This window comes from Castanea sativa, chromosome 12, assembly GCF_040712315.1.
Source record: "Castanea sativa cultivar Marrone di Chiusa Pesio chromosome 12, ASM4071231v1".
Taxonomy (NCBI): domain Eukaryota; kingdom Viridiplantae; phylum Streptophyta; class Magnoliopsida; order Fagales; family Fagaceae; genus Castanea; species Castanea sativa.
In genome coordinates, this window is record NC_134024.1 from 49,463,669 (window position 1) to 49,483,808 (window position 20,140).

Genomic DNA, 20,140 nt, shown 5'->3' on the forward strand with positions numbered 1-20,140 from the left:
GAAATTGCATAAGATGTGATCTGTCGGTATTTCTGCCAAAACCGAGGCCCCATATATTCTTTTAAATCTGCGTGCAATGTGGGCCCTTTTCCTTCTTTGAGAAAATGTAAAGAGCCTGTGGGGCCAAATTCTAAAACAATGAACAAAATGACACAGCCATTAAATTCGGTAATTTTAATTCCATTTCCATCAAATCCGAAACTCTGGTTTTTAGTTTCCATGTCTCAATCCCAACGGCTACTAAACTTATCACAAAACCAAACCCAACTTCTACACGAAACTCTCTTGTCCTTTCTTTCTTTCTCAGTGACTGTGTGCGTGTTGTGTTGGGAATTCGAATTCCCCAATACTGACTGACTGACACTGAAATGATTTTCCCACTGAGGCTTTTTTGTGCGGTTGCGGGGTTCATTTTCGTTGACGGCGGCGGAGTGAATATCCCGTCGACTCTGGACGGTCCGTTCAAGCCTGTGACGGTGCCGTTCGACGAAAGCTTGCGTGGCAACGCCGTGGATTTGCCAGACTCCGATCCCAGAGTTAAGCGCCGAGTCAAAGGCTTCGAGCCTGAACAGATTTCAATCTCGCTCTCTGCACACTACGACTCTGTCTGGATCTCATGGATCACTGGTATTTCTATCTCTTTCTCTCATTTCGATAGTTTTTCATCCAAACGAATCTCCTTCAATTCATTACTCACTTTACCTTTGTTTTTTCAGCTTTGTCTATTTTTCTTTCTGATCTTACTGCCAAAAGCAATATTATAAATCTTCATTTTTGTCCTTAAATTTTGTTTTTCTTTGATGGGTGTTCTTAATTTTTTTTCTTTTTTAATGGGTGTTCTTAAAGTTTTATTTTTTGTCATTTTTATGATTAGCTTTAACATTTCTGTCATATTGGTGCTTCCTTCCATTGTCTTTAGAATAGTGTTTGTTTTATGAGCTAAAATGAAAGAATTGTTGAAGTTTCAAGACAAAAATAACAAAAATTAAACTTTAGGGATAGAAAAACAATTCACTCAAACTTAAAGTGTGTAGTTTAGATTTTAGCTTATATATAATGATAAATTGTTATTATTATTAATTTTTTTGTTGGTAAATGGCAAGTTACACATCTTGAACCCTTCGCCTAAAATTTATAATTGAAGGAGGAGTGACGCAGGAAAATTAATAGAAAAATAAAAGAACAAGAAAAATTATAATTGAAGGAGGAGTGATGCAGGAAAATTAATAGAAAAATAAAAGAACAAGAAAAAGTAAAGGATATACCTAAAAATCTGCACTTAGGTCGCTTGGAATCAGCACCAAGCTAAAGTCTTAGAAACTAGCACCTAAGGCATTAGGACCCTTAGGAATCAGCACCGCACCTAACAATTGGAAAAATATCCAATCTGAATTTTCATTAATCACGTCTATTCTAAAAATACAAATAAACTAGTTCCTTATATAGAGCTAAAACTGGAAAATAAAGAGATAAAGATAACAACATAACAAAACTAATCCTAACTAAACTCAAATACTAATCCCTATCTAATCTCAAATCTAATCCCTATCCAAATAAAAGTCTATAATTATCCAATTTCCTATAAGATAAATACAAAAATCTGAAAATATAAATTCTAAAATAATTTTGGTTTTGCTCCTGCATTAAGGAGCCAGTTGAGCTAGAGCTCATTGGTAATTATAAATTATTATCTTAACACTTCCTCCATCATTTGAGGTCCAATCTCCTTTTCATAAGACGGGGATATAGTGTTTTGAGTTCAAAATTATCTGCTCTAATATCATAATAAATTATTATTTGTTCCAAAATTATCTGCTCTCCTCAAGTCATGTAAGGTCTAATCTCCCATTTTCAAGACATAAGACAGTGTTCAAACTCAAGATCACTTGCTCTAAAATTATAATATACTGTTATTTATTCTAAAATTTTAAGTTGACAAAAAATGGTAAAATTCAATATAAGACTATGCTTGTCTTGGATTTGATGTGTTATGATGGCAATTCTCTAGAATTTTCAGTATTGAATCTTTTTTTTTTTTTCTTTTTTTCTTTTTGGTTGCTAGGAGAACAGAGAAAAAAAAAAAAAAAAAAAAGAGAGAAAAGAAATAAAGGAATGGAATTTTATAAAAGTCTTTATTGGTTCATATGGTTGTAACCTGTAAGCTTCAAGTGTGACTAACTAGAAAACCCTCTCTCTTTTTCTTTTTCCTTTTGTTTTTTTTATTTATTTATTTTTTATTATCAATTTCTCTTTGATGAATAAAGGCTTAGGGGTGTATAATTGGCTAATGGCTGTAAGTATCATCAACTATGGAAATAGTTTTATATAAATTTATTTACTTTTTGATAAGTAGTAAAACTTAGTGTTTGTTTGGATACCAATAAAAAATTAAAATTATTTTATTATTCAGCTTATTTTTGCTACTATTTATGGGTCCCACTGCACCTTTTGGTACTATTCATGGGCTCCGCTGTACTATTTCAACTAAATTTTACCTTTATCTACAGTACTTTCAGTAATAAGTTTTTAGTTTTAGCAAAATAAGTGGCATCTAAACAGATCCTTAATAAACAAATTTATATATTTTTCCATCTACACATAAATGGAAGAAGGTATCTTTTAGTGTGGAAGTTTATTTTTTCAATTTGATTCTTAGGAAATTGTGGCTACCTTAATTTCAATCTTGTTTTGTTGCTGCTTAATTACAGTAATTGATTGTTGGAGTTTGCAGGTGAATCCCAAATTGGTTACAATATAAAGCCATTAGACCCTAAAACTGTTGCGAGTGTAGTTCGTTACGGGAAGATAAGACAACCATTAACACATGAAGCCACAGGCAATTCTCTTGTTTACAATCAGCTCTATCCCTTTGAAGGTCTCCAAAATTATACTTCTGGAATTATTCATCATGTTCGCCTCACAGGTATATATACACTTTAGTGTTACTCACTAACTTGGTTTTTATTTTGAAATATTACTTATTTGAAAGCATATTAATGCTGCTTAATTGAGATGGAAGCTTTTTTTTTTTTGGTAATGTTCAACAGGACACATACCAGGAGATTAATACTTGTTACTTTAGTGTTCATCTTTGATTAAATTATTGTTTTCCTTGAGTAGCTCTCTTGTCAACTATGAAATTTGTTAGGGTGTGCACAAATATGAATAGAAACTTATTAGATCAAAATAAAGAGGATAAAATTGACGTTGTCCTCAGAGAATAGATGAAATAATGGTGTAAATATAATACTGAAATTCGGTATCATAATTATTATGAACATATTACAAAATGTGATTAGTGACAAAAATGTCTACATCTTTACGGTTCATATCTTTAATAAATTGATGCTTCATAATTTCTTTCAGAAATAAGCTAAGTGTGACTTTTCTGTTGACCAATTCTGAAGTTTCAGTCTGCTTGCCTGTTCAGTTAATGCCTATACGACACAAACTCAACTCAACCAAGCCTTAATCCTTATTAAATTGGGGTTGGGTTCATAGAGAAATTATGTAACCTATCTTTCTTTTTCTTTTCTTTTTTTTTTTTTGGGGGGGGGGGGGGGTGTTCCAAGACTGGATAATTTGAACATTATAAAATCATTAAAAAAATCAATCACTCTACGTTCTTCAGTAAGTGATCAGAAAAATGACTTTAATGTTATTCCTGGCATTTGTTGCAGGGACATTGAACTAGATCTTATAGTTTTGGTGAAGCAGATTATTAGAATGTTATACCTCAAATTTTTTTACCTTCTTGAACTCTTCATGCGTGTTTAATTTGCTTCCTCATTCTGTTCTGTCCTCGTAGGGTTGAACCCAAACACTCTATACTATTATCGATGTGGAGATCCCTCTAGACAAGCCTGGAGTAAAGTTGACTCCTTCAAGACTATGCCAGTTTCTGGCCCAAGAAACTATCCAGACAGAATAGCAGTTGTTGGAGATCTTGGTCTTACTTACAATACAACTACCACCATTAGTCACTTGATTAGTAATAAACCCGATCTTGTTCTGTTGGTCGGTGATGTTACCTATGCTAATTTATACCTGACTAATGGAACTGGCTCTGACTGTTATTCTTGCTCATTTCCACAAAGTCCCATACATGAGACGTATCAGCCTCGTTGGGATTACTGGGGAAGGTGAAAACTCCAAACTTTTTTTTTTCCTTTTCCCTCCTTTAATTATGTGAATTGGATACTGTTAACTCTTTTCTGATAAATTCTATTACTTATGTCACTATCACACTTACCAAAAAAAGAAAAAAAAACTTATGTCACTGTCACTGAACATTTCTTTACAGGTTTATGCAGAATATAGTGTCCAAAGTTCCAATAATGGTGGTAGAAGGGAACCATGAAATAGAAGAACAAGCTAGAGGCCAGACGTTTGCAGCTTATAGTTCTCGCTTTGCATTCCCATCTGAAGAAAGTGGATCTTCATCCAAATTCTATTATTCTTTTGATGCAGGGGGGATACACTTTATCATGCTTGGGGCCTATATTGCATACAATAAATCAGGTACTAGGATGTTGTTGCCTTAAGATCTTTGATGTATTTGTATATCCATCCCTATTGTCAAGGTAAAGATGGATCTTGAGGAAACTAAAGAACAATGAAGAACATATAAAAGGATGGAGAGCTTTTTAAAAGCTAAACATTGTGGGATTGGTCAAAATAGTGTAATCTCAGGCAGCCATTAATATGGCTTTTGCCATTGAGTGGGTGTATTATAAAGTAGAACTTTTTTATTAGTGGCAATCAGTGTACGTTTATACTTTAAAATCTAGGTGTTATAAAATGAAATAATGATGTTGAATTCATCTTCATCTACAAATATAACAAATATATTTTGAGACTGAAGACATGAAACTCATATGTCAGATATCATCACTGTAATTGGCATATAAGAAAAAGGGGGAGAAAAAAGAAAGAAGTGAACTTATATCTAAATGCTATGTAAAACAGAATGGAGAACCTATAGCAAAAAGGATATGTAAAATCCGTATTTTTATTGGCAATGCAATCCTCTTCCATTTGTTTAATTATTCCTGTTTTAGGATGTAACTGTAATTACATGTTTTTTTATTTACTTTCACATTTGTTGTTCCAATATGAAGAATGCAATCATTTTGCATTACTACCTTTTTCTTTTTTTTTTCAGTTTGAGCAGCTTCTCACTATGGTTTCGTGTTTTTTGATAGGGGATCAATACAAGTGGCTAGAGAGAGACTTGGCTAATGTTGACAGATCAAAAACTCCATGGCTGGTAGCCACTTGGCACCCACCTTGGTACAGCTCCTATAAAGCTCATTATAGAGAGGTGGAGTGTATGAGGGTGGCAATGGAAGAGCTGCTTTACTCTTATGGTGTTGACATAGTCTTTAATGGACATGTAAGTGGCAATGGCTATACTTTTTTATTATATAGTTAAAACATAAAAATTATGTTTAGTCATGCATGTGGATCAGATAGTATTATTATTAATAGGATTTCTAAGGATAACAGCAATGTCCTTTAGAATGGAACTTTTCCATAAATGATTAGAGGTAACCAAAAATGTCTAGTTTGTAATGTTGGTGTTACTAGGTAGGTGATGAAATAGACTAATTTTTAAACTGGACCATGAAAAACAGTTGGGATGGCTTTATATCTTTTTGGTACCCTATTGTCTTTTAAGTAATTTTGGACCTAGCATTACCATTTTGTCATTGGGTCATGATCCTCTACATATGTCTCAAGACCTCGGCAACAAGTGTTAAATTACCGATTCTCCCAAAAATTTAAGCTATTAGGAGATGGTAAATTTAATCATTTAACAACATAATTCTAATACTCCTGATGAGTACATGGCAAATTCTTCCAAGTATTAGTGAGTTTATGATTTCAACTTAAGTCCAAAGTTCAAGGAGGTTTGGTGGCACTTTTGAAAAGACAGAGATAAACTATAATAGGTTTAACCATAGGGTGGTAATCTGTAACTTACCCATACTATATTGGGATAATCACACCTCTATCTAAAGAGATTATTTCTAGTGCACTGAATGTTATTTGCTTAAAGATCTCCAGGTCCATGCTTATGAAAGGTCAAATCGAGTTTATAATTACACATTAGATCCCTGTGGTCCAGTATATATCACAGTTGGAGATGGGGGTAATCGAGAAAAGATGGCAATTAATTATGCTGATGCTCCCGGACAATGCCCAGAGCCATCAACTACTCCTGACAAGTACATGGGTGGCTTTTGTGCTACAAACTTTACATCTGGGCCAGCAGCTGGCAAGTTCTGTTGGGATCAGCAGCCTGAATACAGTGCCTTAAGAGAAAGTAGCTTTGGCCATGGGATCCTAGAGGTACTCTCTCTCTCTCTCTCTCCTGCACGCACACACACTAAGCTTCCCAGTAATTTTTGTATTTTACAAAAAAAAATATTAACAATTTATATTATATTACAGGATATACAACCAAATAACCCATGATATCTATGTTCAGAATTTTAGAAGGGGCACTTATTCACATGTTAAGTTTGATCTAAGATGTTAAATTGTTAGTTTTACATTTTATTGCTGGTAGTTATTTGTAGGCTGTAGCGCATATGAACCTCTAATTTTTAGATAAAGATCACTTCTAGTATATGTATGGTGATTTAATATTTTTGCCTTGGGGGTAAAAAACCATTTTGAATTTGGAAAACAAATGAAGTAAATGTAACTACTAACTAAAGTGATGTAAATATATTTGCATTCAAAATAGAAATTTAATACTGCTTTATTTTTTGCTGGGGTGTGTGTTTTAAAATTATTTGTCTATTCTCAACATTTTTTTAGATTTTTTTTTGGGTAAAAGACACTTCTTTAGATTGATTTGGAGATTGTGCGAGCTCCTCCTCTCCTCATCGCATATGTAGAGTCACCTGCAATCTGCAGAAGTACATCTCAAAAGAGTTTTCAATATGTGTTTTGCAGGTGAAAAATGAAACTTGGGCCTTGTGGACATGGTACCGAAATCAGGACTCTTACAGTAAAGTTGGGGATCAAATCTACATAGTGAGGCAGCCTACTAAGTGCCCTGTTCATCGACAGAGAACTGCATGTTGGTTTGCAGCCTCTTAAACAAACGTGGTAAAACCAGCTTCTGATGCTCTAACCCTTTATGCAGGTAATGGAAGAGCCAAGAAGTAATGGGAATAGACAGATAAACAAGTATACGATGGGGTGGCAAGGCCTTCCCCTTATACAATTTACTTGAAAAAATGCTTACTGAATTTCTGTATTGTAAATATTAAATAGTAAACAAATTACAAGGTGTTGTTTTAAACTGTAACTATATGTTAGTCTCCAAATGGTTATTGTTTGAGTATATAATGCAAGAATCAAGAAGTAATGGAAATTGATGAATAAAAAAGTATAGGATGGGGTGGTATCTTGTCTGTGGCCGGCTTGCCCCCTTTTACAAGTAACTTTATTTATTTATTTATAATTTTATAGTTAAAATAATGGTGAATGAATGATTCAAATCCTAGTTCCATAATAAAAGTGAACATGCGCTACAAGACTCTTGGTCTTTTACAAGCCTTTTGTTTTTAAGAATCTTTGTCAAGTCAATTGAAAGATGTAGTTTACTACATTGCTTTAACTATAATGTCAATGTCCAAATGGTCACCATATTGTAGGGCCAGAGGAGGAAAGAAAGGGGAAGAAGAATGTTGATTGAAGACTTAATTTGATCCCAATTGGTTGGGATTAAGGTTTTTAGTTTTACTAGTGGGTAACTTGTGCAATTCACCAGAAGTTTGATAATTAAGATAGTTACTATTAGACATTTACTATGATTGTGTTTATGTATGTAACTATATATTCTACCATTAAAAACAATCATGTGATGAGATTCTAATTAAGGGTTTCAATATAGAATGAAATTTAAATTCAATTAAAAAAAAATATTATAGATTTTTTTAGATATTGATATGACAAAGCTATTAAAATAATGATGAATAAAATTGTGAGGTCTTAAAAACTTATGTGGCAAAATATTACGAGGTCCACTATATATTATAAATTGGACAAAGTTTAAATTACAACTTTACTCAATATCTTTTTATTAGAGATAAATTTTGACAAAATCTACCATTGGATGAAATCTTCTTCTTATATTTTTCATACTTGCAAAATTTTTAGAAAATTAAAGATCAATAGCTATGTCACCAATAAATTATTTAATTTTTTTATGTTTTTAGCGAATCTTCGTTCTTTGATTAGGACCAATGTGCCTATAATGGTTCTTAGACGAGGTTTAAGACTAAAATGCCTATAACATATAAGAAAAGCAGCCTACGTCCCTTAGCTATTATACCAAATACCAAATGTGCCTTTGTCACTAAGCAACCTCTCGTACAAATTGTCTCAAAAATCAAGATACTTTTTTGAGACAAGATTTAGGGTTAATGCCTATAATTTTTTTTTTTCCTCCTTCAACATATATAATAGCAACCTTCTGTTCTGTAGATTATCATACCAAATTGGAAATTGGAAAAAGGGGTAATAACATGAAATGTTTATTGGTCATTAAGCTCTCTTACTTTTGGAGTTCAAGCGATAATTTAGTAGTAATGACAATTTTTGTGGTATCCCATATTTGTGGTTTAAGGCTGCGTTTGTTTTGACGGTAAATAACTTTCAGAAAATGTTTTCAGCATTTGCGGGTGTTTGACAACACTTGAAATTTTGGTCAAACGGAAAATCAAAACCATTGACAGTAAAATAAACCCTCCCCACCCGTAAAATATTTTTCATGTCTATTTTACCTTCAAATAGAGTTTTCCGTTGGAAAACAGAGAAGGAGAGGGAGAGACCCACACCAGAAAAGAGAGAGAGAGAGAGAGAGAGAGAGCTAGAGGGAGATCGCCGAATCGGTCAGATCACACCGGTGAAGCCAAGATCACGTCGTTCTCAACCCAAAGGCCTGCCATCGAGCTCGTGTCGGGCGAGATCGAGGCGCGATCTCATGCCGTCGAGCTCGAGTGGGGCGAGATCGACGCGCGTGATCGCGCCGGCGAGATCGGTTACCCATCGATCTCACTCTTCCTCCTCCCTGTCTCACCTCCCTCTCTTAGTTTGACCGAATGATTTGGCCATGGTGTTTTATTTGATTTTTTTTTGTTTAGAAGTTGATGGATTGTAACGTTCTATTATAAAATTTGTTTGGAATGTGAGAAAATTGTTGAGAAAATATGAGAAATCAGTAAAAAATTTGCATTTTCAGAATGTTACCAAACACTTGAAAATATTTTCCAAAGTATTTTTTAAAATGCCACCAAACACCTAAAAATATTTTCCTTTCCAGAAAATATTTTCACCTGAAATTATTTTATACTCGAAAAATATTTTACAGCCAACTAAACGCAGCCTAACACTACCTCTTTCTTTTCCATTATTGTTGTGGGAACACGTGGAAACCGGTGAATCCATCCGTTTGCAATATCAAAGTCAAAATTTTCATCTATATTCATAGGGATGAAGCTATTTATGGGAACATGTTGAAACTTGTTATCCATTCTTTTTTTACCTTTGCGAATTGTTAATCCATTCATTTGCACATCAAAATTAGAGCTGACAAACTTGGGAAAGACAAAAATGTGATTGGCCCTACTCTACCTGAATCTCCCTTTCTTGTTCTGTCCTGTGTTTAGTTTTTTGCCCTGAAATATATATATATAGAATTTCATCTTTTTTTTTTTTTTTTTATACATGTTAATTTGTAATTTATTTATTTTTTACATATTTTACTACCATTCCTCACAAAACACTTATTTTGCTTTCTCTTTCAAGACATGTTTAATACTGTTGTTTAGACAATAGTTTTCAGTATTTAAACAATATTAAAATATTTTCACACACTATTCTCAAAAAATAGAAATAACATTATCAAACGCGTCTTTAATCATTCTCAACAGCTGTACATTTGAAACCAAATTAATCATGACAAAACACCTCCACCTGACCTCAATTTCTGCCCTGAAGAGGGAACAGGGCAAACACGGACTCCCCTGACTTAATAAAATAAAATAATCATCAATCCTTCTTATTGTTTCTGTTAATGACAAAATATTCCAGAATTGTTCCTGGTTGAACAAATCCAGCAAATTATTACTAAAAAACACAACGCCAAATTCAAGGACATATCATCATTAATCAACAAGAATAAGCATCATAAATAAAAAATAATAATAATAATAAAAAATAAAAAAACTAGAAATAAGCTTATAGGTTGTAGCTTACAATTGAATAGTGATTGTAATTCTAAAAAGATATTCAAAAAATTCATGATCAAAATAAGCTTTTATCATTGCTACAATGCCCATAAACGAAGTGCTTTGTTTCAGATCAATTCTTCGCTGCAATTGCTTCAAAATGCAAACTTTGGTCTCATTTCACCCAAAAAAAAAAAAATTTTGGAAGAGAGGGAAGTTCTATATATCCAAGAACAAAATGCATTTACAAAGAGATGATAATCACTAAACATGGAATTTGGAACCAGAGATCATATTTATCACATATGAAAACCAAACCTCACTCTTTTTTTGTCATTGTAATTAATGAACCAATTCTAAAAACAAAAAATATATAAAATTAAAACAACAATGCAATGATACAATTTGGGGAAATTAAAAAATGTCAAGGATTTCCAAGATGAAACGGTTGCAGAGAGGGCAATTGCCTCTACTCACCATAAGCTCCCTCGAACACAGCCTGCAAAACGTGTGTCCGCAGGGTATAAAAGCCGAGCCTTTGTGCCTTACCATGCACACGCAGCACTTGTACTCTCCTCCTCTTTTGCTTCCGCTTCCGTTCTCTTCTTCCGCTTCTTCTTCCTTTCCTTTCCCTTCGTTTCTCTCCTTCTCGTTCTCCTCTCTCTCCGCTTCCTCCTCCTCCTCTTCCTCGTCGTCGTCCATGTTGTAATCCATCAAATCCATCAACGACATTCTCACCGGCGGCTCCGCCGTCGCCGTCGTCGTCGTCGAGGAAGTGTTGAGCTGTTCTTGCCTCTCCCTCTCCGCCGCTTCCTGCGCCGCCACCGCTTCTCTCGCCGATAACGCTCTCTCCTCCGCTAGCACCACCGACAGCCGCCGCGTCGGCGTGTGAGGCGCGATTTCGTAGTCTCCTTCTTCTTCTTCGTCGTCGTCGCCGGAGGAGGAGGAGGAAGAGGAGGAGGAGGAGATTTCGGTGTTCCTGTGGTGCGGGGTGCCGACGAACCGCGTGGAGTTGTGGCGCGTGGTTTGCGGTACGAAACTCGGAGGCACGGAGTCCGGGAACTGAGTTGACTCGGCGGGAATCAGGTCTCCGGGACTGTACCGAGTGGAGTTCCGGCGCGAGATCTGCGGCGGTGGTTGTCTGGACAAATCTTCGGAGGACTGAGTCAACTCGGCCGAGCTACGGAATCGGACCGAGTTACGGCGAGAAAGCGAACCCTGCTGTTGGATAGGGATATCGGAGGCGGGGATAGGAACGGAGGAGGTCCAAGCAGCCCCGGCACGCTTCAAACGGAGCTTGTCTTTGAAGGTTTTCCACGATTTCTTATCTCTGAAATTACTCGTATTGATATTGAGCCCCTTGTACGCCGACCTCGCAGCATTCGGATCCTGCTCTCGGATCACATCCAGTAGGGTCCGATTACTGTGCCGAATCTGAGCCTGAGGCTCCGCCGCCGAAGAAGGTTGCTTATCCGTTGTGGACAGAATGTCGCTGAGAGTCAATCCGGTACTGGATTCTCGGTTCACGGCGCCTTCTACGGCAGACATCTGATCCCACAATGTAAGTCTCCTCCTCCTCCTATCACTGTGATCTCTTTCACCTCCTTCCATATTATACCACACCACACATGGAAAAATATGGATCTCAAAATTTTAGCAAATAGCAATAGCAATAGCAATATAAAAACATAGGATTCCTTTGCTTACGCTACGTTGTGTGAGTGTGAACGTGAATGTTAACGCGAATGTCGTGTAATTCTGAGGTATTTCTAAAATATAGAAAATGTTACTCTTCCTCTCACTATTTATAGTAAGATTTGTTCATTAAATTTATAATAGGGTTTTTCATGAATGTGAAAAAAAGAAATACTATTTCTCTATCCGTGTTCTGAGAGTATCTAAAAATTCTTCGAAATACAGAGAATGGTGCTTCTTCCTCTCGCATTTATGATAGAATTTGCTCATTAAATTTATAGTAGGGTCGACTATGAATGTGAAAAGAAAGAACACTATTTTTTCGTACTCTGAGAATAACTAAGAATTTTTTGTGAATGTGATAGATGGAGAATTTTATTTTTAAAATTTTGATGAAAGTGAGGGTCAGATCTGATTTTTGGCGCAGACTTTAATTGCTTTAAATTTGGTATAACTGTAAAAGAATGGTTGGTATCACAATGAGATAGACAAAGGTGCAATTTAATAAATGAGAGTCAAAAAGATAGAGAGAGAGAAAAGAGATACCTAAAGTAAAAAAATTGATGCAGTGCAGATCTGTATTCTGTAAATAAGAACTTTCTCCCTTTTGTTGTTTGTGTGATGATCTGCATCTGTATGCTTTTTTGTTTTGTTTTCTAATCAAAAGCTTTATGTCTATGTGTGACTTTCTCTTTTGTTAAAGGAATGAAAGAGAAAGGAAATAAGTTGAGAAATAATTATAGGAAAATCAGGGTTTAGAGTTTGGAAAATGGAACGAGTCTTTTGTATGGGAATATATTTGTGCCTCTACTTCTTCCCTTTATTTGTGGCTATATTTGATATTTTAAAAAAACCACAACCGTACCTTTTATACCACTATACAAATCTAGTGCGATTGGTTACGAGTGGTGGAGAAAAAGTGATAAGCTATGAAAAAGTGATAAATCATAATTCTAATGCTATTAGTTATGAGTGGTAGAGAAAAATTGATAAGTCAATATAAAAGTGATATAATGTGCTATGGATGTAATTATCTAATATAGATATTACTAATTAAACTACCTGAAACCCAGTTATTCCAATCTAAAAAAAAGGGAAGTTTATAAAGTGTGCAATTACCCATCAAATGAAAGAACAAAAAAAAGTTCAATTGACCCTAGTTGGCCTCACATTTGTCTTCTTTTGTTCTTTTTGGTTCTTACTTCTTTCTTTTTAAAGCTTCTATCATTTTCATCCATCATCTATCATCTATCTGTTTTTTTGTCTCGACCACTCATATGCAAAATGGTCCAAATCTTTTTAAGGAAAATAATGTGGTTTCCTTTGTCATAATCACTACTTATTAACCGACAACAAGATAATTAATTAATAAAGATAGAAAAAAAAAGTGTATAGTATTTTTCTCAATCTTTCTACATATTTATGAAGTTTCATAGATACTTGTTTTTTTTTTTGTTTTTTATATAAAACTTTATCGGTTAAACCGGAGTCCATGACCCTTTTTGTTATATCTATTGGTTAATAAATTCTGCATGTTGAACCATGTTTATAAATTATTATTATTTTTAAATATTGTTATAGATAAACATAAATATACATATTTGTTTAGCTAGAACTTATAAAGCTTAACTTTTAGTTTTTATGTATAATTTTTTAAAATTTCTTTTTTTTATATACTTTTTGTTTTTTTTTTTTTTAAGTATAAATATATTTTATCTCACTTTCACTAAAAAATTAAATAAATTATTCCAAATTAACGAAAATGTGTAAAAGAATTTTAATCATCATATAGCCACCCACGATAAAATTTTGGTGTCGTCACCAGCCAAACCTTGTCATAAGGCTGTCATGGCTCACCCCTAAAGATGTCCACACTACAAACAGCCTATAACCTGGTAGGTTAAGACCGTTGGTCCATCAATCACAATAACAAGGCTACCAAAATGAGGTCAATAAATATAGCCCCAGTCCTAGTGCAATCATGTAACCCAGCGAGACAGGAACCTCAACAGTATACGATCACTCTCTGTAATTAAGAGTCCGGTTAAAGTTGTCAAAATCGAGATTTTATGTAAGATCGTAAGAGGTAAATAGAATTGTAGAATCAGATCATAGATTTTAAGATTCTACATTATTTAAGAAAAAAACAAAAATACACATTGGTATGTTAAATAATCACATAAATTATATATTCATTGATATAATTACCATATATCACTAAATCTATTTGTAAGTATCATTTAAAGAAGCCAAAAATCTCAAAATGTGACACTCTATTAGAATATTTTTTTATTTGGGTTTAACTGACACTCTCTTTACATTAGAGTGGAAAAACTTGGTCTATTGAGATTTTATTTTTCATTTTAGTCCAATTGAGCCTTTTATCAAGTTAAAGAAGATTACAAGAAACTAAGGTCGTTTGGAATCGTTAGAAGCATACAATCCTACCGATCCTGAACAATCGCAAAGATCCTGAACGATCGCAAAGATCCTTCAAAGATTAAGATCATTTTAGGCAGGTGCGATCGTAAAATCGTAGGATTCAGATCGAGATTTTGACAACCATGGTCCTACTCCCTATCTCTTGTGAAGGACCACTTTCCCAGAAGAGAGTCAAAAATCAATAGGAAAAAAAAAATATTGGTATTGTTCAACCCATGGCATACCTACTTTTTAGGTCCATGAGTTTATATAATATGAGTGTAAGGTGCCACCATATGTAGTCACTCCTCTCGAAGATTGAAGCCACTAAAAGACCGACACAAGTTAACATGGGACCTTTATTTCATTTCATGAAATGCAAAATCAATGACTGATCTAAGGCTCATATGGAATTATGAAATATCATTATCATCAAAGAATGGCCAAGAATAACAAATACCGTTACTATTTATAAGATATTCCTCTTTATTGGTTATTAAAATATATAGAGTAGTAAAAACTTTATATGTCCGTTTGGATATTGCTTATTTTGCTGAAAACTGAAAACTGAAAATAATAAAAATAAAAAATAAAAAAGTTACTGTTCATGCGTTTGTTACTGTTCATAAGCTTAAATGCACTGTTCATGAAAATGAACAGTACAAGAAGCGCTCTCAAAAAAAAAAAAATGGAGGAAAACTGCTTTTCAGCTATCCAAACCACACCTAAGATTATGAAATTTAGTTAAATTAAAATTACAGTAAAAACAATATACAGATGCTAATTTGGTTGTTAAATTATAGAATAGAATAGTCCATTTCAGCAAGTCACGACATATAACTGAAAAAGTACAAACAATTATAAGTTGGAGCAAGAAAGACAATTATAAAAGTCAGGACTGATCTGAAGAGAAGAGAATGCCATTATGGTCCACCACGAAAATCCTTCTCACTATTAATAAACATCTTAATGAATGACTAAATAAATTAACTATGATATATATATATATATATAAATGTCTAATTCAAAACTTGATCATCAGATTCAGCCACTTGAATATATATATAATAAAAGATTAAAAAGTATTATCACACAAAATGTGTTGAGCTACATAAAACCGGTCGTAGAAAATAAGATACGCACCTAAACTCATAAAAGTTATGTTTAGAAGAGAATATTAGGGAATATATGTAAATCAGTGGTTGAACTGAACTTACGAAGAGAAGAGAATGTTAGAGATTAATATCCAATCACCAGTTGTTGGGTGGTTGAACATGAAGAGAAAAGAACTTGTTAAAAAGATAGTTGGGGGGGCTTTAGTATTGATTCCTTGTTCCTTCCTACTGCCCACCAGTTAACTAAACCTGCTATGACTGCTCAGTCTCTGAACATTAATTTTTCCCTAATATATAGTATATGGCATGAATATAAAATTCATTGGATGATAGATTTTTGGACGTTGCCGATGGGATGGGATGGGATCCAATAATCTAATTATTGCTTTGGGTTTGGGTTGGTTTAGGAGAAGTTGGAAAAAGCTTCACGCATAATAATTACTATATTTTTGTCCCTTTCATCTTATTTCATGGTCTTACTCACATCACATGCATCACCATTATTAATTTTAAGTCCTCCCTTCCCTGGTGGACCACCATAACCCATTGCATTTTCTTTTTGGTCATTGCTGTTGTTATCATTGTCAATTATCAGTGGGGTTTAGCAATTTCTATCCCAATAAATAAAAAAATATATAAAAGAAAAGTGGTTTAGCGATACAACATTTATATATGGTTGTAGACTATTGAGGATCTGTTTGGATACCGCTTATTGTTGAAAACTGAAAACATTATAACAAAATAATTTTTAAATGTGTAAATAGTACCGTGAGACCTAATTTAAAGTTAATTTTGTCAAATTATTTACTTGCGGGTCTCGTGAACAGTGCACGAGACCCACTGTTCAAAACGGAAACGCAGACATAGTTGGATTTCAGCTGTATCCAAACTCATGCTGAGATTGACATTTGACGCAAATAATACAAAACAAAAGTGATGCTAATTGATAAGTAAATAAAATAATACTACTTCAAACACAACAACTTGCTATTTTAGCAAATTGTGAAATTTATTACAATTTTATTTCTTTAATGCTAAATGGCATCAATTTCTCTGACCTTCTAGGCCTAATCCAACAATATCTACTAGATTGGCTTTGGCACGAAGATTGTAGTTATATGCTGCTAACATGCGATAACTCTAGAAATTGTAGTATATAACTGCAATCACTGCACCAAAGCCAATCTAGTAATATTGCTAGATAGAAGGTCAGAGAGATTGATGTCATTAAGCATTTTATATATATATAATCCTAGGTATGAGTGATTATGCAAAAACTATGTACTTATACAAAAAAAAGTGATTGACTTCAACATTAAAGAAACTTAGGTCGACGTAAGACTATTGTCATCTAGCTAGGTCATCTGATTTCTTCTTTTGACTATGCATTCTCCAAATTAAAGATCATCCAAGCTAGTCAAATAGTGTGATCATTGCTACATCATCAAATAATATGAATTACTATCACTCTTAATCAAACTTTACAAATCAAACTCACAAACTCGCACAAAAGATATTCGCGAACCTCACAAAAATAAACAAAATCTCTTATAAACAAAAACTAACTCACAATCCAAAAACCCCTATACACTCAATAACTCTCTTACACAAAAGTAAACAAACACTCAAACTATTCTTCAAAGAAATTTACACCATGTTAGGATCCTCAATTATATACAAACATATAATAACCACATTAAATTTGTAATTAGGAAAGATGATATTATTTATGTTACATTAGTCAATATAATCATGCGTTTCAACTCGTTAGGAACCTAGTCGTTCTAAGGGGATGGATGTGAATCATAGGGGAATGTATGAGAATTGTAGGAAAATTGACTTAATTTGAAGTAGTCATCCTCTATAGAGAAATATTAAGAGAGAGTGAGAGAGGGGAATGCACTAAGCAATCAATTGGTTTATTCTTCAATGATATCTGATGATGCGAAGAAAATCAGTAGGCTGGATGCTTCGGACTTGAAAGGACCACTTGCTCTCTCTATGACCTGAAAAAGAAGGAAAAGAAATCAAAGGTGACCGGGGTCGCTGGCCAAGAACCCTCCGATGGCAAAGTTAGTTTTCTCTCTATATTTTTGGAGTTTCAACTTTTTGGGAGAAGTAAAAACGTACCTTTTATTGGTCTGAATGGGTGTTTATATAGTGTCGTTGGGACAGTTATTGAAATTGTAACCTCTCCTGAATTTGAGGAGGTCGAGGGGTTCTTGGATAACTCCCATAACCATTTAGGAGTTATATTTTCTCACACAACGGTCACTAGAAGTTAGGCGTATATTACGGAGTGGTGGAATGTATTTAGTAATTCTCAAGTGTAAAATTCTCGTCCAGGGGTCCTCGTGTGGACGAATCCCTTCAAGACGGGGGTGGGCACTTTCCTTGGACGAGTGATGTGGGTTTGTCTTCGTCCATGGACGGTCATGGCGTTAGCCCCGTCTCGGTGCTTTCTTCTGGACGGCTGCTGGTGTGCCTTCTTCTGGATGGCTGCTGGTGTGGATGACCATGGACGATCTGGAGTATCTTCGTTCCTCATCAGTTGCCCCTCGTCCAGGGGTCATCCAGTATATCACCAGATTTTAGGACGAGTTTTTCAAAAACATTTATTACTTTTACCTCTTTTTTTTTTTTCTTTTTTTTTTAAGCAACGCACCACGTGTCATACTTTCATAGGTGGTTGGCCACGTCGGCTTACCTCTTCGAGGCAAACGCCACGTGTCACTTTTCCATTGGTCTCGTCGTTGTGAATACTGAGACTTTTCTACCTATAAATAGTGGTTTTCCTCTCGTGCCCCTTTCACTTTTTCAGATTTTCTGTTTTGACATTCTCGTCCGTCGCCTCGTCTAGGAGTATTCTTAGCGTCCTTAGTATCTTCCTTCTAGAGCCAGGTATTCCCTTTACTCTAACTCTCAAGCTTTCCTTTTTAAGTGTTAGGACGTCCTCAATGGCTTCTTGTTCATCTAGCGACAGTGTAGTCAAGGCCATAGACGAGTATCACAATTCTTCTAGTTATAATACTTCCAGTAATGATAGTAGTAGTAGTGGCCACACAACAGAGGAATATACCTTTGGTGTTCCAGGAATTCCCATCGAGACCTTACAAGAAAATATTAGGACGAGGGCAGCCTCTGGGGCTGATACCTCGACGAGCGTCCTGCCGTCCTCCCCTTTGGACGAAGAAGAAACTGTATATAGTTGTGCTATAGAAATCCCTTCTAAGACGGACGAGAAGAGGTTAGATGCTCTTAGGAGTTGGTTCCAAATTCCTGACGACCTAAATCCTAGGTTAGCCGTCCTAGGTGAATGGTGTTGCCAACCTCATTTTGGAATAGGTATTTATGAAGCTTATTTGTTAGGGGGGCTTAGATTTCCTTTGAATGCCTTTGCTAAAGAATTACTCACTAGGCTGGGCTTGGGAGTGTGCCAACTTAACCCCAACGCGTGGAGACTTATTGTCTCTATGCAAGTCTTATGGAGGGAGGTATTTGATGGGAACCGTCCTATCACCATGGACAAGTTCCTGTACTGTTATAAACCCTCCGAGATAAGTCAATCTCTAGGCTTTTATCAGTTTACAGCTAGGGGCAATGACTGTAGGTTGATTAAGTCTTTGCCTTCGTCTTACAGAAACTGGAAGACAGAATTTTTCTTTGTTTTTGGTTTCTGGGCGGGGCATCCTATCGAGATTGGTAGAGATGCATTTGCCCCTTATGCTGGAGAATTAGGGAACCTTCGTCCAGAAGGTATGCTATGTTTTTCCTTCATTTTTATTTTTTTATTTTTTTTTGTTATATTTCATCTTTAAACAGTGGTCTAACCTTAATTTTCCTCTCTCTTCTCTTTTTTTTTTTTTTAGCTGCTAGACGTCCTTCTTTGAGTAAGTTCCATCGTGACCGCGTCCACAGGAATCAGAACCTCTTTTGTCAATACCATCAGGATGTGGGTCATACCACCGAGAATTGTCGGACCCTTTGGAACCATTTAGAGCAGCTTGTTAGCAAGGAAAAATTGAAGCAACACCTGTATCAACCAAACGGGCAAGGCAGTCAATCAGGTTCAAATAATCAGAAGAACAACTCGTCTCGGCTGCCCTTGGGGACAATTAACGTCATCTTCACTGCACTTGGCAGGACCGGTTCCTGTCCTACCAGGGTGATGGCAGTGCCACACTCCCAAGCCGAGGAGTCAAGCTCAAAGCCGAAGAGAATCAGAGGGAGTGTGCCTGTCTTGGGATTCTCTGATGAGAATAAGGTTGGGACCATTCCGAGGCTGTCAAAGAAGATGTGCTTAAGCTCAAAAGGGCTGGTGCTATTAAAGAAGTTTTCTACCCGGAGTGGTTGGCGCACACAGTTGTAGTGAAAAAGAAGAACGGAAAGTGGAGAGTTTGTGTGGACTTCACAGACCTGAACAAAGCCTGCCCAAAGGACTCGTTCCCGATGCCACGCATCGATCAGCTTGTGGATGCTACGGTCGGGCATCCTCGGATGAGTTTTTTAGATGCTTTCCAGGGTTATCACCAAATACCATTGGCGTTGGGTGATCAGGAGAAGATTGCTTTCATTACTCCAACAGGGAACTATCACTATAAAGTGATGCCGTTCAGGTTGAAAAATGCCGGGGCTACTTACCAAAGGATGATGACCAGA

The 20,140-nt window shown here is 35.3% G+C and overlaps 2 protein-coding genes across 3 annotated transcripts; one reads left to right on the forward strand and one right to left on the reverse strand.

Annotated features, from left to right (window-relative positions):
• The first annotated feature begins 220 nt into the window (after positions 1-220).
• Positions 221-7,356, forward strand: LOC142621192 (purple acid phosphatase 15). 2 transcript variants are annotated; one of them, XR_012841723.1, is made up of 7 exons: positions 221-627; positions 2,732-2,923; positions 3,809-4,142; positions 4,304-4,521; positions 5,205-5,395; positions 6,062-6,354; positions 6,967-7,356. XR_012841723.1 is itself a non-coding variant. In XM_075794509.1 (7 exons), the coding sequence occupies exons 1-7, from the start codon at positions 369-371 to the stop codon at positions 7,111-7,113; spliced, it is 1,626 nt and encodes a 541-aa protein (XP_075650624.1). In that variant the 5' UTR covers positions 221-368; the 3' UTR covers positions 7,114-7,356. The 2 variants fall into 2 exon arrangements, 1 of the variants encoding a protein (XP_075650624.1); XM_075794509.1 differs by having other exon boundaries at positions 6,070-6,354.
• A 3,089-nt stretch (positions 7,357-10,445) lies between these two features.
• On the reverse strand, positions 10,446-12,011 carry LOC142618465 (uncharacterized). The gene has a single exon (XM_075791405.1). The coding sequence runs from the start codon at positions 11,859-11,861 to the stop codon at positions 10,665-10,667; it is 1,197 nt and encodes a 398-aa protein (XP_075647520.1). The 5' UTR covers positions 11,862-12,011; the 3' UTR covers positions 10,446-10,664.
• Positions 12,012-20,140: the final 8,129 nt, after the last annotated feature.